This window comes from Chiroxiphia lanceolata, chromosome 16 (genome assembly GCF_009829145.1).
Source record: "Chiroxiphia lanceolata isolate bChiLan1 chromosome 16, bChiLan1.pri, whole genome shotgun sequence".
In the NCBI taxonomy this organism is placed as follows: domain Eukaryota; kingdom Metazoa; phylum Chordata; class Aves; order Passeriformes; family Pipridae; genus Chiroxiphia; species Chiroxiphia lanceolata.
This window is the reverse complement of record NC_045652.1, coordinates 2,117,599-2,137,613: the sequence shown is the minus strand read 5'-3', so window position 1 is coordinate 2,137,613 and position 20,015 is coordinate 2,117,599. Positions and strand designations below refer to the sequence as shown.

Here is a 20,015-nt window from a genome sequence, read left to right as displayed (position 1 = left end):
TGGTCCATCCTGGCCCCGCAACTTCCCTGTGCACAGGCAGGAGCCCTCAAGGAAGTGATCCTTTCCTCAGCGTGCCAGCACAGCCGGGAAAGCATATGGAACCATCCTGGCTACATCCCTAGAACAAACTGTGAGCTCTCAGGGGGCATTTGCCAGCAGAGCCCCGCAGACGCTGCCTGAAGAGACTCAGATGTGATCCCTCGTGTTTACACTGCGCTTCCTGATCCGGCCAGGTCAGGTGTCTGCCTGAGCCTCCACAAACAACCCGCTCAGCCAGGGACCCAACAGTGTTTCCCGCCGTGACACCTGAGATGGGTTTTGAGACGAGACATCCACCTCCCACCTCCTGCCCTGCAGAGCTGGGTGGTGTGGCCTTGATTCCCAGGGATATGTTTCATGCTGCATGGCCTTTTGGAAAGGCCACCTTGCACAGTGAATGCCTCCTTGCACACAGGGGCAAGAGCCCACTGTCCCTCAGAACAACCCCACTGTGGGAATCGACCCCAGGGCAGTGGTGACGGGGACATCCCTGCCTGGAAGATGCTGTATCCACACAGCCAAGTGTCCCAGCACCCACACCCCCCAGGCACACACGCTCCGCCCTGCCAGGGGCTCATCTGAACCCTGAGGGTCGCAAACATTTGTCCAGCTGAGATTTTGATGACCTGGCACCTGTCCTGCAGACACACCAAGGCTGGCACACCATGGGGAGGGGGGGATGCTCAAGGCTGGGACAGTGGCAGGGGCCACTACGTCTCCTCCTACAGCTGAAGCTCAGAAGGATGTTTTTGGGTGCTTACCAGGTCTACAGAGTTGTGTGAGCACAGGTACAAGGATGGCTTGGGAAGTTACAGGGAAGGAGTGCACTGACATCCAATGGTTGGGAGAAGCACCAGCCTCACGAATGGTCACAGTGCTGAGGAGATGCTGGGAGTTCCCAGCTCAGGAAGCCCCCAGAAGGGCTGTGTCCTGATAACAGTCCCCAACGAAGCTCATCTGGCATAACCCACCCCTGACCCCACATCTCTGCCAGACCTGCAGGGACAGAGATCCAAGGAAACGCCCTGGCCAAGCTCCACAGCCTTGTGGAGAGCACGGCAGGATTACCTACTGCCAACACCACGCGAAGAGGTGGATCATGACACTTGGCACGATTGGGGCTGGTTATTCATGGGGCTGAGACTGGAGCAGGGCACCACATGTTGCCCAACGAGACCCCCCGGACCTGCCTGGCCTCAGCAGTGCCGAGCTGTGCAGCTCACGGGCAGGGTGAGGGAGCTCAGCACCATCCCGTGGGGCCCAGCGCTTCCTCTTTGCCTGCGGAAGTGGGGCAGCAGGAGCGGGGTGGCAGGAGCGGGGTGGCAGGAGCGGGGTGGCAGGAGCGGGGCCCAGCATTTCACGCTCGGGATGCATGGCTCCCGGCTGGGTAAGCCCGCGCTGCCCGAGAGGGCCGACCGAGCACAGGTGAAGCACCGAGCCGAGCTGGGGTGGCGGGCAGCAGGAACCGGGGATGAACTGCCTGTGGCCACCCGTGTCCAGCGGCAGGAGGGTGCAGCACCGCGGAACAGGTACCCCACGCCAGCAGCTCCCGGCCGGGGGGGCTGCACCGCCCCGGGACAGAGCCGGGGCTGCCCACCAGCTCCACCTGCGGAGCGCCCCGGGGCCGGCAGCCTCCGGCGCCAAGGTGTGCCAAGGAAGGGCCGCCCGGGCGACGCACTCTGAGCGCGGCCGGGGGACCCGGGCACGGCCCTGCCGCACCGGCGGTGCCGCAGCCAAGGGAGCTTGAGCCGCGCCCTGCCGGTACCGCGGGGCCGGTCCTGCCCTGTCCCTGTCCGTGCCCGTGCCCGTGCCCATGCCCGCCGGCAGCCCCGGCCCCGCCGCCCCCGCCCGCACGGTACCGGCCGGTCCTACGGCGCTCACCTCCCTGCGGGGCAGCCGGGCCTCGGTGTGCCGGAACTTGGACGCCTTGAAGCGGTTCATGGCGCTCCGGTCGCGCCGCACCGAGCCGTGCCCAGCCCAGCCCGGCTAAGCTAAGCTAAGCCCAGCCCAGCCCAGCCCAGCCCAGCCCAGCCCGGCCCCGCAGCTCCGCCCGCCCCGGGGCTGCCGCCGGTCCCGCCCTCCGGGTCCCGACACGCCCCCGACACGCCCCCTCCGGACCCCCCGCCCCACGCGTGTCCCGTGTCCCCGCTGTCACCGTGAGCGGGGCACAGACCCCCACCCCCAGCTCCTCGGGACCCCCATCAGAGCCTCCAGCCCCGGCGTCGGAGTCACTCCAGGGGCGACTGTCCCGAGGGGTCGCCAGCCCCTTCCCTGTCTCCCGCAGAGGATCGGGGTCACCGGCCCCAGGGGCACCCCGGCTTGTGATCCCCGGCTGTCACCCAGCTCTCCTGCCAGACAAGGGCAGACGTTCCTTCGGGCTCTGGGCAGGGAGGATGAGGGGAGCGGGAAGTTTCCAGTGCCGTGGGCACAGTGTCCTCATCCCCTATGGCCTCGCAGCCGGCAGTGAACAGAGACCTTTGTGTGCACACACAGCTGCCGGGGGGGGAGGAGAAGGAGCTCTGGATCTGAGCCCGCTGAGCCTTCTGGGCCCGGCTCTGCCATAGCCCACGTTTGCTGGAGCCTGGGTCTCACCCATGCTTGGTAGAGCCTGGGTGTCACCCATGCCCGGTGGAGCCCAGGCCTCTTTCTCTGCTTTCACCCGGGCTGTGACACGCCAGCAGGAGCCGGCAGCATCTGACACATCCCCCTCGCTGCTCAGCCCCGCTGCTGCGGCCTCCCACGCTCTGCAGGGCCGAACCTCCGCTGAGGAGCGTTCCGAGGCGCCTGGTGACGGAGGTGGGAGAGAGACGCGCTTGGCACGAATTATCCTCCTCCCTAGAGAAAAGCTGCTGCCTCAGTGTGGGCGGTGTGTCAGGACAGGCGGTGTGTCAGGGTGCTGTGTCAGTGTGGGTGCTGTGCCAGGGTGCTGTGCCAGCGTGGTGCGTCAGGGTGGTTGCTGTGTCAGAGTGCTGTGTCTGGGTGCTGTGTTATGGTGGGTGCTGTGTTATGGTGGGTGCTGTGTCAGGGCAGTGTGTCAGTTTGTACGCTCACCTTGCCTGCCTGGCCACTGTGCAAGTGCTGTGGGTGGGCGCTGTGTCGGGGTGCTGTGTTATGGTGGGTGCTCTGTCAGGGTGGGCACCGTGTCGCTGCGGCTTCAGAGCCTTTTTTCCCGACCTATGACAATATTTCCCCTGCTAGGGGGACGAGAGCAACCCCGGAAGGGCGCAGACCCCTGTCCCAGAGCACCGGGCAGGGTTTCCCAGCCCTGGCTGCCCCAGCGTGTCGCAAGGGGTGCGGCATGGCCGGGCACGGTGGTGCCTGGCAGTTCCCGGCTCACAGGGCTGAACTGTCCCTGCCCTCGCCCCGCCGGGGACTCCGAGGGTGTCGTGGGGGGCTCTGAGCGACCCCGGGGCTCTGAGGGTCCCCCCGGCGGCTCTGAGGGTCCCCCCGGGGGCTCTGAGGGTCCCCCCGGGGCTCTGAGGGTCCCTCCGGGGGCTCTGAGGGTCCCCAGGCGGCTCTGAGGGTCCCCCCGGGGGCTCTGAGGATCCCCCCGGGGCTCTGAGGGTCCCCCCGGGGGCTCTGAGGGTCCCCAGGCGGCTCAGACGGTGCCCTCACGCTCCGACCTCGCCGCCTCAGCCGAGCCCCGCGCATGCGCAGCCATAGCGCCGCCACAGGCGCGGCGCTGCCGCGCACGCGCGGTCCCTCCCTGCCGCGGCTGTGCGCAGGCGCCGCGCGTGGGCCAAGATGGCGGCCGTGAGCGCGTCGCGGTGGGTCGGGGCGGCCGCGGGGCGCGGGGCGGGGAACGCGCGGCCGCCGCCGCTGCTGCTGCTGCTCCGCGGGCTCCGCGTCCCGCCCGCCCGTGCCCCGCGCCGCCTCCTGCTGCTCCGAGCTGGGCTCTGCGCCGCGGGTGAGCGAGGCGGCAGGGCAGGGACGGGGGACGGCGGTGGGGCGCGGGTCCTTCCCCCGGCTGTGTCCCTCCTCTTGCCCGGCCCGGCCCTCACCGCGGCCCCTCTGTCTCCCCTCCCGCAGGGACGAAACGTGCTGCCGCCGCCGCCGCCTTCCACAGCAGCGGGGCCCGCACCAAGGAGGACTATTACCAGGTGCTGGGGGTGCCCCGCACCGCCACCCAGAAGGAGATCAAGAAGGCCTATTACCAGGTGCGTCCGGCCGGAGCTGCGCGGGGACAGGGACAGAACTGCCTCGCTGCCTGTCCGGTGTGGCAGAGAGCAAATCCCCCCTTGAGATCCCCCCTGGAGACAAGGAGAGGGAGCAGTGGGACAGCTCAGCACATGGCATTGGGGATCTCTTCCAAAGTGTAGTCTGCCTGTGGTGTCACCTCACGATCTCCTTCCAGAAAGATCTAGGCTTGGTGGGAGGATCAGGAGCAGCTCCTGTAGTTCCTTATATTGGGTTGATAATGGAAAATGAAGGGATTTAGTTCCCTGAAATAGAGATAGTGTATTCCGAGCTCTGCCCAATGTGTTTTTCCTGGCATGTGAGATACACTGAAGTAAATAACTCCTTGCTTGTCTCTAATGGTTTGTTTTTGTTGTTTAGTTGGCAAAGAAATACCACCCTGACACAAACAAGGATGACCCCAAAGCAAAGGAGAAGTTCTCTCAGCTGGCAGAAGCCTACGAGGTAACAGCAGGATTTCATCGTGATGAAGAGGAGGAAAGGTTGGAGGGTAGATGAGGGGAAACATTTCCTGTAAAACCGTGGCTGTTTTTTGATGCACTTCAGGCTGGAGCACCTCTGTCCTAACGGTGTCTCCAGGAAATTACTTGGCCCAAGTATCTGGTTTAGGTGCTTTGGGCTCTTTCAGTTTGTGCTCTTCCTTAGGAGTAAGTCACTGGCATGGATGCAGCAGTCACTTCCATGGGATCGTTGTCAGCTTAAAATAAATAATCAAATAAAAAACCTGTCCATAGGTGTTTGAGACAGAGGAACCTTCATTGTGCTTCCCCAGCCCTGTTTTTTTTTTTTTAACCCCAGCACTGTTACCAGCTTTCACCTGATGTATTAATGACTGATTACGTAATAAGCAAGTTATTCTTGCTTATTATAAATCAGTAAGATTGTCATTTTCCTGATTTTGAGCCAAGAGAGGAAGAAGCAGCTTGTGGCACTGAGAGCTCAGCGAGCCCTCCCGACGGCAGGAGAGTCTGATAAGCTTGGGCTCGTGGGGGCAGTGCCAGAGCCAGGGATTCTCCAGGGCCCTGGGGATCCGTACCATGCCCAGATGGCACCGTTCTGTCCCCCCCAGGTGCTGAGTGACGAGGTGAAGCGGAAGCAGTACGATGCCTATGGCACAGCGAGCTTCGAGGCCGGTGCTGCCGGGGCCGGCGCCGGCACGGGGCGGCAGTACTGGAGCGGCGGCCCCTCCATTGATCCCGAGGAGCTTTTCCGGAAGATCTTTGGGGAGTTTTCGGGATCTCCTTTCGGCGATTTTCAGAGTGTCTTTGACCAGCCACAGGAGGTAGGAGGTGCCTTTGTTTAGAAGTGGAATTAAAAACTCAGAAGCTGGGGAGGGACGCACTGGTCTGTCACAGAGCACTCTGGGAGCAAGAGCTTCAGCAGAGAGTTATTTCTGGGAATGTCACTCTGTGAGTATCCCATGGCATGGGGGGAGAGTCAAATTTTTGATAAGCTGCATCTCCAGACAGAGTTGTTTTTTCTGGACTTGAGCTCCTTCCTCTGGTGTTTACTGACACCAGTCGGTGCTGCCCAACAGTTCCATCGCTGTAGAGGCATCTTTGCTGCTGCAGGTTGATTTGCATATGCCTGCTGTGATCTGTAATGCTAAAACCCACAAAACACCTTGTAACTGTAAACCAGGCCTTCCGGCGATAGGTTTGGCTGCTTAATTGCTTTAATTTTGCAACCTAATTAGTTTAACTTTGCAGTGGAGCCCATAATAGAACGTGTCTTGTTCTTTGTGCTGCAGCTGAATGCTCCTTTATTTCATGTGCTGTCTTCAAATACCAAGTGTTTCTGGTACTTCTGGCTTTACTAAAAGTGACTTTTTTACTATAAAGAGAATGTCCTCTTATGTGCAGTCATCTTTGCTGATGACTTCACTTGACAAAGAAAAAGTTAATTGGGAAAGAGCAGCCACTGCCATTGGGATGGAAACCCTTCAGCCTCACTTGTTGCTGCATTCCCATGGAACAAAACCTTTAGAAACAAAAAAAGGCTTTTCCTGAGAGCAGGGAAACACTCGACTTCTATTTTTACTTCTTTCTTTTCTATTTTTAAATCTTGTTGCTGCTACACAGCATTTTCATAAAAATTCTCATTGCTGCCACACAACCTGATGCTTATCAGCCGGGGGTAACCATCATTCCTATAATGTCTGCGATCCTTTTGCATCCCTTTTTTATTTATTTCAGATAGATTATTGATTCTTCAGATTAGATGCACAGTCATTCAGAAGGGTTTGCCTGTCTGTTTCTTCCTCCCGCTCCGTTACCTGGATCTATTTTCAGCATTGTTTGGTATTTGGCCTAAACCAATCTGTTTAAGACCCTATCACACATCAGTCACAGATCAATACTGTGTTTCCTATGCAGTATATCATGGAACTGACGTTCACCCAAGCTGCAAAAGGTGTTAACAAGGAGATTGTGGTGAACATCCAAGACTCCTGCGAGCGGTGCGATGGCAAAGGGCACGAACCGGGCACCAAAGTGCAGCGCTGTCACTACTGCAACGGCACAGGCATGGTGAGTGCTTTGTAGGACACCAGTTCTGCTGTGCTTTTCCTTGTTGGGGCAGATCAGTTCAGTCCATGGTGAAAAATTCTCACCCCGGTCAACAGCTGATCTCAGGTAAAGCCGAGTTAATGTCAGCTTGATGCTAATCAGCCCTAGGAAGATTGTCTTAGTGTTAAAGGAGTGCTGTGCTCAGCTGAAAGCACAGGCCCTCAGGATGGATTCTCTGCTATTGTACAAACCATATTCATGCCACGTAAGGGCTCTGAAATTGCTTGGGCGTTAAATGGGATCCTTTGACTTGGGGGTGGAGGAAGGTAATGATAGCCCCAGGGTAACCATGAAGTAAGGAGATGCAGGTAATAATGGAGCTGCCAGGCTTTGAGTTTCCATGCATCTGATTCCTCATGTACTACGGTCTGGAGGGCTGCTCTCACAGTTCACTCCAGAGCTTAGTCTCTGTAACGTTTTCCTGGACACTGCAGGAAAGTGGATTGTCCTTGGATTCCTCACAGCACAGATGTCTGTAGCACTGTAAGGAGCTTTGTTCCTTCTTGTGTGTTAAAGGCTGGAGATGGAAGGTGTTGTGTTTCCCTTCCCCTTGTTTGTAGTAGTGATGGTGTTCAGTGGAATTTGGAATGCGCTGGCAAGAGAACCTCATCCAGCTTCTCCCACCCAGCATCCTCTTAGGATTTCAGAGCCAGCTTTCTGCTCCAGCCCTTGCTAAAGGATATTACTGTCCTTACAGGCTGTGTGTGTGTGTGATTAGAACTCGAACATGCTGGGTGAAAAGTACCACCGTGGTACTCAGTGCTTGTACAACCTTTTCCCTCCCCAGGAAACGATAAACACGGGCCCCTTTGTGATGAGATCCACGTGCCGGCGCTGCGCCGGCCGGGGCTCCATCATAACCACGCCCTGCGTCGTGTGCCGGGGAACGGGGCAAACCAAGCAGAAGAAGACAGTGATGGTTCCTGTGCCAGCTGGTCAGTGTTGTACTCGTGTGCTGCTCTCTGTTAAATGAATGTAGTTATTTCCTGCCACTTGGCCAACGGGTACGAACGCGAGAGCAACGAAAGGAGTTCTGCTGCAGAGAAGTTTGTCTTTCAGACAAAGCAGGTCAATGGAAGGGGCTAATGATGAGATGAACCTTCTGGCCATGGATAGAAATGTTGGCTTTGCCCTTCCTGAGCTTTGGTTCTTGTCTGGATCCTCCTAGGCAGGCTCTGAAGAGTGAAACTCTCCAAAGGTTTTGTTGCCATGGGTCTTCCATTTGTCCTTGATAAAGCGTGGGGAGAGGGTGGGAATCCTGAAAGCCTTGGCTTGGCTCAGAAGGGTGTGCTGATGGCCTTCCTCACCAGAGAGGATGAGACAGTGGTGGGACTGAAGACTTCTTTGAGACCACCCTGGGTGAGCAGCCTGAAGTTTTCCTGCAGCTCGTTGAGGCTGCTGTGTTCTTTAATCTGATGCATTTCTCTGAAGAATTCTGTAGGGATTGAACCAATGAGCCTGCTTGGGGCACAGTGATCACCTCAGAGGTATAAATACCTTCTTCCTTGGGCCACAGCTCCTGTAGAGTGTCACTGTGATGCCTGCTGGGAGATCTCATGCCTTGTGCTCCAGGATGTGCATGTGCTGCAGTGGTGGGCAGCTCTTGGGTTTGGCAGGGTTGTAGATACATGTGTAACACATAGATTGTAACCCAAGGTAACATTCCCTCTTGTTCCAATTGCAGGAGTTGAGGATGGGCAGACAGTTCGGATGCCTGTGGGGAAGAAGGAAATTTTCATTACGTTCAGGGTATGTATTGTAAGTTGTATGTGTAAGTTGTTTTTTCCCTTTCAGCTGCCTGGGAAGTGGCTGCAGAATGGGCAGAGGAGGGAGAGTGAGTGATCCTTTGGAATATCTGATGAAACACGATCCCTGTGAACTTTCTGAGACAGCAGGAGATTTGCATTGTAACAAGGGGGGTCACTTTGAATCTGCTCATGAAGAATCCAGCTGCTTGTTCCAGGACCAGGCCCTGAGGGTAGTGTGAATAAAAATGCAGAGTAGGTTCTTCATGCCTCGAGTTTTTGACTTGGAAATGTGAAGGAGCTGCCTGCAGGCAGGGATGAGAGTGCTGAGGAGGGCTGTGGGAATGCCTGCAGCAGGCTGGCTGGTCGAGTGTCCTCCAGCAGATCCACCTTCAGGGCTGCTTTGCACCTGTGCTGTAGCTGGGCCTCTTCTCTTTGCAGAATCCTGTCACACACATCTCTGTCAAGGAGAAAATTTTTTTCAACACCTCTTTTGTGGTGCAGGAGGATTTAATTCTCTTCCAGCTTGTGAAGCCACTGCAGAGGTGCTTCCCTCCCTCTTCCCTTCTGGCTTTCTCCTGTTCAGGATACTTGGAGAAGGCAGTGTCTGTCTCTGCAGAACCATATTGACACAGATAATTTAATAGCAGCATTAGGGGAGGGAAGTGCTGAGGCAGGAAGCAGGGATCCTCCTAAGCTTTTGGCTAATTATGGTTGTGTCAAGATCTGTGTTTTTCTAAAAGACCAAATATTAACTCACAGTTCTTAGATGAGCAGTTTGTGGATGGTATAAAGGGTCTGGCTGGTTTATTTTCTTCTGAGACCCTTCAGAGCAGTTTACCGGGAGAACTTTGTGGTGGTGTGCTCACTTCACCTTGGAACTTCCCTGCCTTTTAGGTTCAGAAAAGTTCTGTGTTCAGAAGGAATGGAGCAGATATTCATTCGGATCTCCTGATCTCAGTAGCACAGGCTGTGCTGGGAGGCACAGCCCGATGTCAAGGCTTGTACGAGACAATCAACATCACAGTAAGTACCATTATGTTGGGCATGAATCAGTGGGGCAAAGGAGAGGCTTCTCCTTTGCTGCAAAGGTGGGGAAAATCTCCCAAGTCTGCCAGTATCATGTTTCAGATTCCTTCAGGATTGAGCCTCGGGTAGCTTGTGACCTGCTGTGTCACAGCTCCTTTCTTGTCACTGTGAAGGGACAGGGAAAGGAAGGGATTGCTGGACAAATCCCATCCAAGGGCTACAGGCTGTGCCAGGTTCTTTACTCATTCCTTGAAAAGCTTTTCCATCGTTACTGACACAGCTTCAGCATGTGTCCTGAGTGTACCAGAGCTCTCCTATCCTACTTTGAAGCTTGCTGGTGAAGTAGATAATTTTTATAGACACCTAATTACTATATAAATGGTTAAACTAAAGTAATAAATGTGGCATCTGTGTTTATAGATACCCCCTGGTATTCAGCCAGACCAGAGAATTCGAATGAGTGGGAAAGGCATTCCCAAGGTCAACAGTTATGGCTATGGAGACCACTACATCCACATAAAGATAAAAGTCCCTCAGTAAGTAGAGCTAAAGCAAGTTTCTGCAAAATCTTGAACTTCTTGCAAAAAGACAGTCAGAATTTGTGAAAATTCTTATTCCTTATGGTTCCTCTCAAGCACTTCAAGATATTTTTTGATTTTCACTGCAGTGGAGTGAAATGCAGCGGATCCTGTCTCTCCTCTTCCACTGTGTGGTTATTATTTATAGATGGCTCACTGTAGGGATTCCTGGTGTATTCCTGGTGTGTTCACCTTGTAATTCCAGTACCTGCCTCTCGTGGGTGCTGCTGGAGAGGTTTCAGGAGGGCTGTAGGTACAGCTGCCCCCGAGGACAGCCCTAACCATGCCCTGTGTCGGGCCCACAGGAGGCTGACGGATCGCCAGCGAGCCTTAATGATGAGCTACGCGGAGGACGAGCCGGACGTGGATGGCACAGTGAACGGGGTCACAAACACAGCGTCAGGTGAGCGGGGGATCTCCTGCTCCTTCCTGGTGGAGCTGGTGTGGGTGTGCAGAGCGCTTCCTGAGCGTTCCTGGGGAGGAAGGTGAGCCAGGGTCACCTCGAGGTGCTGTGACAGCGCTGCCTGCCGAGCCTGGTATTTTGGATGTGGTTGTAGTGTGGTGTTAACAGGCTGTAGCGCAAAGCAGGGAGGCAGCCTCTTCCCAGGAAGCTTTGCTCCAGTACTTGTCAAATCTGTGTGTGAACAGAGGGCAGGGACTGAGGTACTCAGGGTCCTGACGAGCTGTGGTGAATGCCTCCTGCTCCTGTGCCAGGACTCTCCTTAGAGAGGTAGGAAAAGACAAGATCCTTCAGGCCAGTTTTCCATGCAAGTCCATCTGCTGTGCTTCTGACTGTGCAGCAGGATGTTTCTCCTGGAATGCTGATGGGAAGTTCTGCTGTCAGGCTGTGCCCTGGGCACGTGGGGGAACCTGGGGTAGAAGTGTCCATTGGTGCCGAGTGTTGGCTGTCAGTAGACAGTGGCCACCGTGATGGAGGAGCAGAGTCAGCAGGGAGCTGCTCTTCCAGCTGCAGATGGAGAAGAGATTCAGCAATTGTTTTAAGTTTCTGGGGTGAGGTACCTGGCAAGGACAGCAGCTAAAGGCAGAACACATGGTGAAATAATAAGGAAGGAGCTTTGTCTTTCAGTACTGGAAAACAGTTTTTCCTTGCTTAATTGGAACAATGAACTTTTTAAAGCCATTTGGATTCCTTTTTTGGCTTGAAAGCAAACAGAGCATTTAAGACGAGGCAAAGGTGGGAGCCTTTCAGAGCTGCTCAATGATCCCAGGAACTCAGGTCTGCTGTACTACATGCCAAAGCCTCAGGAATATAGGCTCAGGTGTGGGATACTGGAAGGCAGCATCTGCCAAATATTTCCCAGTGTTCTGTTTTATAGTGCTTTCCTAATATAGAAGTTATGTCTTTCCCATGTTACAGTCACCCATGGGGGGAAGGGGAGAGTGCTCTGACCACTGAACTTCCATTCCAGCTTTTTAAAGGCATTTGTGTGCCAAAGGGAAAAAACCACTCTCCAAACTAATTTTTTTTAAAAAGCAAACTTTCTAGTTTTCATCGCGATGAAGCAGCAAGGTAGATTAAAACAACCCCCAGTAGGTTGCAGTGTAGAGACAGGCTGTTGCTGAAGGTGTGTCCTCGCTCCAGGCAGCAGCAGTGCAATGCCCCGGGTGGACAGAGGCGTGTTCTGCCTCGGGATTTCATTCCATTGCATCAGTCTGAGCCCAGCACTCAGCCCTGGGAGGATGGGGAGTGCTGGACTTTGTGTTCTCTGTGTGCAGAAAAAGCTTTAGGAGGATTTTGGGATCTTGTTATTGATGGATTTACTGTAGAAAAAGCAGATTAGCAAAGAGATCTCCTTTGTTCTTGCTGCAGCCACTTCTGGAGGGACTAACAACTTTTCAGGACCTCTATATACAGGACAGTTATAAGATTCCTTATCTGGACACTTGGTCTGAAATACTTGTAGTCTTTTTAATTCTACTTTGAGTTCATTTTCTCCTTGATACTGTTTGTCTGAGCACTGCTTGCAATGACACAAATCAGGCTCCTGGTATGGTTTTGCACTGCTTTGCAAGGACACAACCTTGAAACAGGACTAGCTTGTTCCACAGACCACCAGGACAGCTTTTTTAACCCTGTAAAGCCCTGGCTGGCTGTGATCGCTTTTTAGTGGCAGACTCTCAATTCCAAGTGCTTGCTTCCAAAGCCCGTGAGGATTTCCCTCATCAGTTGGAGGGCTGGGGAGAGGGGAAGGGAATGGTGGAACCTGAGCCCCTGGTTGGCTTTTCTGGGATCTCTCCAGTGCCAAGTGGTTGTGTGTATCTTACTGCCATGTGAGGATGCAGCACAACCAGCTGCCTTTGCTTGACCATTCCCTGTCTAAAATAACCCTCTGGTACTGGTGGGAGATGTCTCTGACTGCGGCCCTTTGCTGTTTGTGTCCAGGTGGCAGGGCCAAGGCTAGCGCTGCTACAGGCGGGGATAGGCCTGAGGCTGAGGAGAACAAGGAGGGATTCCTTTCCAAACTTAAGAAAATGTTTACCTCCTGACACCCCATCTGAGGTAGGAGGCCTGTTGTGTTTCACTGTTGTCTTTTCCCCGCACTGAGCACTTCTTGGGAGCACAAAAAGGTTGCTTCTCACTTAGCCTCAGGCCTTCCAGCCACGGGTGTGCAAAACCCTAGCTGTGCCCTGGGACCTGGAGCAACAAGCCAGGGATTAAACTGCATTGTTGCTGCAGCCAAAAGCTGCACAGATGCTGGGTGCATCCTTAGGGAGGTGGCTGGGCCTCCCCTGCAGCTCTGCTCCCGTGTCCACCCAGTAGCTGTGCCTGGTTCCGAGCACAGAGGTTGTTCCCGTTAGCTGGTCCCACTAGACCGGGTTCTGCCACGCAAAGCCCAGCCTTGCCAGAGGCACAGGGGTGCCAGCACACTGGGGTGGACTCGCCCCTGCCACGGGCTTACAGCACCAGGGAGGAGTCAGCCTTTGTCACAGAGCACAGCAAGGCCTTGCCACACACCAGACCAGTGTATAACTCACGTGCCTTCAGTGAGTCTTGGCTGCTCTGAGGGACCACTGGGACTTAGAATCATCTACAGCACACATGGTGTCTTGGATTCCAGGGGCTCAGCTTTGCATCTTTGTAGGCTTCAAACTTGTCTGTTTGGCGTGGCTGACTGTGGCAGGTTGGGAGGGGAGGTGCTCCCAAAGTTGGCAGTGTGCTAACTCAGCCAGGAAATCTAAACTTTCCTCTCATTTCAACCGCAGGGAAACGTTCTACTGGGAACTAGGAGCCAGCAGCAGCAGGTCATCTGTGCAGTTGGGGGTGAATCTTTCTGGCAGCAGGCTCTGGAGAGCACAGGATGTCAGTTGGCAGCACAGCAAGAATCTCAGCTGGAGAGGCCACAGACCACCGAGGCACCAACACCCATCGTGATACAACCCCCCCACACCATCCAAGGAACTGGCAGTGAAGGAAAATGCCAGCTTTGCAGAGATGGGGCTCTCTGGAGGCTGCTCCACAGCCCTACTGCTGCTGGAAGCTCATTGGGTAAAAATTAAAGTTGAAGTATTATTTAGAATCCAAACCAGAAGAAATGTGAAATAAACTGTCCTTCCAGCACAGAGCAGAGCAGTTTGCTGTATGGAGCCCAAGTCTCCACCTGTTGCTCTCTCAGGTGCCCTTTGCAATGCCAGGTGTGCTTGGTGAACTCACCACTGCTCACCTTCTCCCAGGAGACCTGGTGGGTCAGGGAGGTTTAACCCTGTCTTCACGACAGCCCTGCTGCCCTGCACAGCTCCGAGTGGAATCTCCCTGGGCCTTGTCCAAGCCCACGTGCCCTGTGGGCTTTCTCAGCCCTGCTGATTGCCTGCACAGAGCAGTGGTGGCATCTGCACTTTGCCTCAGGTTTAACCCCCAAATAACTAAAGTTACCACACAACTGCTGTCGCTTCTGAACGGGTACAAGTTGATCACCAAGCCCTTGGGGACAAAATCTTTTTATTACCTTAGCGCAACACCCGTAGCATAAAGGATTGGTCAGAGCATCGTTGTTTTACATGTGTGAGAGTGCAAGTGAGGTGGATCACTCCTTCCAGGTGCAGCTGAGCTCTTGCAGTGAGTATCCCATGGTTACTGTGTTAGTGATACCGTGCAGGTACCATCAGCCCACGTACTAATAACCAGTTAAATGGGGACATGTTGTAGTCTTGCCCTTCTTAATTTGCTGAAATAAAGCACGCGTTGCCTCCTGATTAAACTGTCTGTAAAGTGATTCTGTATCCATGTAAATAAGATGGACTTCATAAAAGATATTTAACATGTGCTGTGCCTTGCTGCCTTGTCTGCTCTTCCACCTGGTCTGTCACGTGCTTTCCCTGCCCCAGTAATAGGAATGAAGGTTTCTGGGACAAAGAGGGACAAGGGTTGGGGGGCTTGAGCATCTCTTGGGGCTGGGATTGATTTTAAGCACAGGAAAAGCTGCCAAATCTGAGCAGTACCTTAAGCATATAAGGGTGAGGGGGAAGGGGCTTTTCCACTGAGTCTTGAAAGACTTCAGTTTTACTCAACTCACGGGGACAGTGATTGAAATTAGCTGCATGATCCTAAAGTGATGGAAATTACCTCCAGGAGCCCAAGGGTCAGGCCCAGACCTGTATGACTTGAGGAATCAGGCTCAGCTTTTGTGTTACGTGCATAGGAATTGACTGCACAGTCCCTGTTTCACCTGCAGTGCCTAAATCAGGTCCATGGAGAAATCATTATGTTTTCAGCTTGCTTAGGAGCCTGCAGCAACACTGGCCATGGGTACCTGCTGTGAAGGTGTCCCAAGGTACCTGCCTTGGGGCCCAGGGATACACACCTTCAGCCCACCAAGTGCTGCCCTATGCTCAGAGCTGCCTGGGAAAGGGCATGACCCTGGGAAAATGAGCCACCACCAGCCTAAAACACCCAGCATGACTAAAGAAACACCTCCCTGAGGACAGTGTGCAAAGATAGCACTTCTCCCACCCGTCTACCTGTGCTGTGCAGCCCTTCCTCCTGTTCTGGTTGCCTAAATAGTCTCAACCAAGCTGCAGGAGCACTCGCATGGACCAGCACATGGACCAAGCTCTCCCCAGCCGGGGCAGGATCAGCCTCTCCCTGGGGCACTACTGGGAAGGCAGCGGTGCTCGGGGCACCTGAGCCAGTTTCCCCTACCTGGCACAGAAGCTGAGGAGGAAGAGCAGGGAGGGGAAGGCTCAGAAGGCAGCCTTGTTGTCTGCCACCCACTGCTGGAAGGTGCGGGCCTTGGGGTTGAGCTTCATGGTCAGGGCCACGTTTCGGTCGGGCTTCAGGGCATAGAAACGGAACATGGCAGCCAGCTCCTTGGCCCCGGGGAAGTCACGCTTCTCGTACTCCTCTGGGGAGATCTGCCAAGAGAATTGGGGAAAAAGCTCTTTCACAGCCTGCTGGGGCTTTCCCTCAGCCCGTGTGGGGAAGCTGAGGGCTCAGTTAGAGCAGCCTGTCACAGCATTGCCACCGGTGAGGAGGGCTCTGCAAGGCACTTCTGCTGGGGCTGAGCAAAGGAAGCAGCTCTGCCTGGCAGGGAACAGCCCTCCCAGCCTAGAGCCAGCACCTAGCTCTGGCACACAGCTGGCCTGGGCATGGAACTGACTCTTCCCTGAGGCAGAGGCCTGGAGCAACTACAAGGGAGCCCTTACCTGAACCAGGGCACAAGCTATGGCTAAGGGTGTCTTAGTTTAACAAGACTGCAACTTAGAAATTAAGAAACTTCAGGTAGAAGTGTGGAAAAGGAAAAAAAATCTGAATAAACAACAAATGATGCAATCAAAAACTTTCAGAAGAAACAAAGTCCCAGTTCCCCAGGTGGAGGGGGAGAAACCAGTGGCAACCTGGGGATCCCTGTGCTTCTGCACTGCGCTGGCGAGGAAAAGAGCTGCTTCTTTGTCCCGGGGTGAGGGGGCAGAACCTGCAGAGAGCATCAGAGGTGCTTTGTGCTGAAATGCACTTGGTTCTCAAAGCAGAGAGCTACCACACCTCTTGTCCATTGTACTGGCTGCCGGAGGCACAGCCAAAATGCAAACAAACAGTAAAAAGAAGTTATGCAGGGGCAGGGAGTGGCCAGGAGTGCTGTAATGGTGACACAGCACTGAGCTAGGAGTGCTGTAATGGTGACACAGCAAGGCCCTGGGGGAAGCCATGCTGAAGGGAAGGGCATGCAGCAGAGACCTGTTCTATAGGTGCTCATCCCTGGTTCCTCTGGAGACATCCCACTTCAGTTATCCCTTGGAGCCAGGCACAGGCCTGCCTGGGCACACCTGTGTGCTCCACGAGCATAAGCTATCCCAGTGACAATGCCAACAGGGCAATTTAGGTGCCAGGCTGTGCTCCAGCCGCACGCAGGGGCAGCAGGATTAACCCTGGGCACCAGTGCTGGGCTGTACCAAGCCCATACACTGAGCTGTGAGTCCTACCTTGCTGGCTGTCACAGTCTTGCCCGTCTGCTGGGAGAGGACGGCGGCGTACTCTGCCTCGGTGAGCTTGCCGGTGCTGAGCCCCATCACCTGGCCCATGTACTCCCCTGGGGACTTCAGCAGGGAAACCACAACAGGCCCAACGTCCTCCACGGCCATCCCGTCCATCGGGGTGTCCCCCGTGGGCAGCTCTGTACGGAGAGATTGATCCCAGCTGCAGTGCAGCCCAGCTCTGAGGAGGTACAGCTGGAGTTTTCAGCACTCAGCCTCTGAGCACAGGGTGAGGAAGGGATGAGAGCACCCATCCGTATGGTAAGGACTGAGCTATGAGGCCGTGACAGCCAGAGCAGCACCGTGACTCACCTGGATCTGCAGCCTCCCCACCTCCACCATCCCAAATGCAGGCACTTGGGGTGTCCAGAGCCACTGCAGGATCTGCAGAGCAGCCCTCAGCACCACAAACAGGCCCAGAATGTCACTGATCTCTTGCAGGCCACCAAACAGGTCTGAAGGACCATAATGCAGCAACAACTTGCTGTGGTCAAGCCTCTTTACCCCATCAGCCCACAGCCCTGGTGGTTCCTCCACCCCTCAGCCCCTGCATAGTGGGAGCAGACAAGAACACTTGTTACAGGACAGTGACCCACAGCTCCTGCTTACCCAGGACAAAGGTGTTTCCCTGCGGGGCCTTCTGTGGCTTGAAGATGGAGAGGAAGTTCTCAAAGTAGCACGGCAGCCGGATGACCGTGGTGGGAACACCAGTTCTCTGGAAATACTCCTCCACCTCACCTTTGCCATCAAAGTGCGGCACCTCCAGCTGGCCCCCCGTCAGCTTGTGCACGTTCTCCAGGCCACTGAACACAACGTGCTGCAGCCCCTGGCGCTTCGAGAGATCGGCCAGTCGCTTTCCCTGAGCAAAGGAAGAAGGTGGCCATCAAGAGGGGAACAGGACATTTGGGGGGGCTTTCATCATCCTCACACCCCCCTTCCCCTTTGCAGGGCTGGGCAGAAGGACAGGATCCAACTCACATCAGCCGAGCACCTTGAGCCCTCAGATGGGACCAGGGCTGAGCACACCAATGAACGCAGTGAGTTATCCAGGTGGAGCTGAGTCCTCTCCTTACACCATCCCACTTCAGAAAGACCACACATCCTCCAGCTTTGGTGTTCACTGCTCCACCAAGCACACAAATACCAGCCCAAAAAATCTGCCTGGCCAACATACCTGCCCCAACATATCTTATCTTTTGTTTGCTGCCACCCTGGGAAAACTGTCCTGAGGTGAGCACTGCCCTTGAGATCTCTGATACTACAGGATACTACAGCTGCACTTAGAGCTGCAAGTGCAGAGAACTACAGGACTGCAGACAGCAACAGACCCAGATCTGCCCCAGGCAGGCTCTGAGGAGCCAAGTGTTCACACTCCTGCTAGTCCAACTCCTGGGCAGTGCTTTCTGCCACATATTTAACAACTCCCTAAAGACACCACATCTTGCAGCCACGTGACTGTGAGGGAACAGGGAACAAGTTCTGGCTTTACGAGAACTGGAACCTGGTGTTCGTGAGGCCTCAGGGCTCTCCTAGACTCAAACCATCAGGGCTGGCATAGCTGCTCCAAGAGCTGTCCCATGCTCCCTACCCCGATGCCACACGGCTGTCCCTCGATCCCTGCTCCCTGACCATTCCACGTGTGGTCCCAGTTAATGCCAGCACAGGTACCTGTTCGATTTCCTTCTCTTTGCTGCAGTGCTCCCAGAAGTTGGTGACAACGAAGGCTCCGTAGGCACCCGCCAAGGCCTTCTCCAGCGATGGCTCATCGTCCTGATCCGCCTTCACCACCTCGGCTCCTCTCTGCTTCAGCTCCTCCGCCGCCTCCTTCCTGGGGCTCCGCGTCACCGCCCGCACCCTGAAGGTGCCGTCGTCCAGCAGCGCCCGGGCCACGCTGCCACCCTGAGCCCCTGCGGGTGCAGCCGGTCAGGGCCTCCCCGGGGCTCGGGGTGCGCTGGGGCCGCGGGACGGAGCCCCCCGGGCCGAGCTCTCCGCCCGCTCCCCGCGGTGCCGCTCGGCCGGGCGGGCACTTCTCACCCTCCGGGCCCCCGGCACCATCGGCGCCTCAGCCCCTCGCCCCCCTCGGGCCTCCCCCGTCGCACTCACCGGTCGCCCCGAACACCACGATCAGCTTCTTGCCGGCCATGAGGCAGCGTGGACGGTCCAGGGGCTCTGACAGGGCGAGAAGCAGCACGGCCGCGGCTCAGCCCCCGGCCAGGTCCCGCTCGGGAGGGTGTCCCTGGGCACGGGAGGGAGGGAGCGGGGCGGCTGCGGGGCCATCGCCTGTCCCGGCGGAGCCATCGCCGGTCCCGGGGCATCGAGCGCGGACCCCTCACACGGATCCTCACCTCGGCTCCGCTCCAATCGGCTCCTCCCGGCGGAATTCGGCTCGGGTCGGGGCTAATCGGCTCGGCTCGGCTCGGCCCGGTGACGTTCGTTCTCTGTTCGGCGCGGCCCGATTATATTCGGCTCCGTTCGGCTCTGCTCGACTCCACCCGACTCCTCACGCACTCTGGGCGGGGCTCCGATGTCCATCCCCCGCCCGGCCCCGCCCACCGCCGCGACAGCCGGCAGGGGGCTCCGAGCTCGAGCGCATCCCATCCCATCCCATCCCATCCCATCCCATCCCATCCCATCCCATCCCACCCCGTCCCATCCCACCCCGTCCCATCCCGTCCCGTCCCGTCCCACCCCACCCCACCCCACCCCACCCCACCCCACCCCATCCCATCCCACCCCATCCCATCCCATCCCATCCCACCCCACCCCACCCCACCCCACCCCATCCCACCCCATCCCATCCCCTCCCATCCCATCCCATCCCACCCCACCCCACCCCACCCCACCCCACCCCACCCCATCCCATCCCATCCCATCCCCTCCCATCCCCTCCCACCCCATCCCACCCCATCCCACCCCACCCCACCCCATCCCACCCCATCCCACCCCATCCCATCCCATCCCATCCCCTCCCATCCCACCCCCCCCACCCCACCCCACCCCACCCCACCCCATCCCATCCCATCCCCTCCCATCCCCTCCCATCCCCTCCCATCCCCTCCCATCCCACCCCACCCCACCCCATCCCATCCCATCCCATCCCATCCCATCCCATCCCATCCCATCCCATCCCCTCCCACCCCCTCCCATCCCCTCCCATCCCCTCCCATCCCACCCCACCCCACCCCATCCCATCCCATCCCATCCCATCCCCTCCCATCCCATCCCCTCCCATCCCATCCCATCCCATCCCATCCCATCCCATCCCATCCCATCCCATCCCATCCCATCCCATCCCATCCCATCCCATCCCATCCCATCCCATCCCATCCCCATTCCCATCACCCCATTCCATCCCGTCTCACCCCCATCCCTTC

General features: G+C 56.3%; 3 protein-coding genes across 6 annotated transcripts in view; 1 reads left to right on the top strand and 2 right to left on the bottom strand.

The window, feature by feature from the left end:
- The window catches only part of LOC116794824 (mitochondrial import inner membrane translocase subunit TIM16-like), a 39,042-nt gene extending 37,006 nt beyond the window's left edge, over positions 1–2,036 (bottom strand). For both annotated transcript variants that reach the window (XM_032703928.1, XM_032703925.1), the window contains exon 1: positions 1,921–2,036. In XM_032703928.1, the coding sequence (XP_032559819.1) occupies positions 1,921–1,980 (60 nt within the window). In that variant the 5' untranslated portion in view covers positions 1,981–2,036. The remainder of the gene's footprint in view (positions 1–1,920) is intronic.
- A 624-nt stretch (positions 2,037–2,660) lies between these two features.
- Positions 2,661–14,437, top strand: DNAJA3 (DnaJ heat shock protein family (Hsp40) member A3). Its single transcript, XM_032704299.1, has 13 exons — positions 2,661–2,905; positions 3,765–3,946; positions 4,069–4,196; positions 4,597–4,680; positions 5,306–5,518; positions 6,612–6,764; positions 7,591–7,738; positions 8,488–8,552; positions 9,446–9,574; positions 9,998–10,113; positions 10,461–10,558; positions 12,560–12,676; positions 13,381–14,437. Exons 1-12 carry the CDS (start codon positions 2,661–2,663, stop codon positions 12,661–12,663), a joined length of 1,665 nt encoding a protein of 554 aa, XP_032560190.1. The 3' UTR covers positions 12,664–12,676; positions 13,381–14,437.
- Positions 10,265–19,140, bottom strand: NMRAL1 (NmrA like redox sensor 1). Of its 3 annotated transcripts, none has more exons than XR_004359930.1 (6): positions 18,745–18,978; positions 18,310–18,496; positions 17,251–17,500; positions 16,591–16,781; positions 14,822–15,525; positions 10,265–10,274 (listed from the first exon to the last, which is right to left on the bottom strand). XR_004359930.1 is itself a non-coding variant. In XM_032704237.1 (6 exons), exons 2-6 carry the CDS (start codon positions 18,782–18,784, stop codon positions 15,355–15,357), a joined length of 891 nt encoding a protein of 296 aa, XP_032560128.1. In that variant the 5' UTR covers positions 18,785–18,810; positions 18,987–19,140; the 3' UTR covers positions 14,097–15,354. The 3 variants fall into 3 exon arrangements, 2 of the variants coding, with proteins under 2 accessions (XP_032560128.1, XP_032560127.1); XM_032704237.1 differs by lacking the exon at positions 10,265–10,274 and adding an exon at positions 18,987–19,140 and having other exon boundaries at positions 14,097–15,525; positions 18,310–18,548; positions 18,745–18,810; XM_032704236.1 differs by lacking the exon at positions 10,265–10,274 and having other exon boundaries at positions 14,097–15,525.
- Between the last annotated feature and the right edge of the window lie 875 nt (positions 19,141–20,015).

Bases quoted from the DNA above. Each gene is read 5' to 3' on its own strand.
- DNAJA3 (XM_032704299.1), top strand. From the start codon at position 2,661: ATGCCCGGTGGAGCCCAGGCCTCTTTCTCTGCTTTCACCCGGGCTGTG. The intron at 4,681-5,305 runs GTAACAGCAGGA...TGTCCCCCCCAG, and splicing joins AGCTGGCAGAAGCCTACGAG to GTGCTGAGTGACGAGGTGAA. The intron at 7,739-8,487 runs GTCAGTGTTGTA...TTCCAATTGCAG, and splicing joins GATGGTTCCTGTGCCAGCTG to GAGTTGAGGATGGGCAGACA.
- NMRAL1 (XM_032704236.1), bottom strand. From the start codon at position 18,956: ATGCCCCGGGACCGGCGATGGCTCCGCCGGGACAGGCGATGGCCCCGC. The intron at 17,501-18,309 runs GTACCTGTGCTG...TCCTTTGCTCAG, and splicing joins AAGAGAAGGAAATCGAACAG to GGAAAGCGACTGGCCGATCT. The intron at 15,526-16,590 runs GTAGGACTCACA...TTCTCTTGGCAG, and splicing joins AGACTGTGACAGCCAGCAAG to ATCTCCCCAGAGGAGTACGA.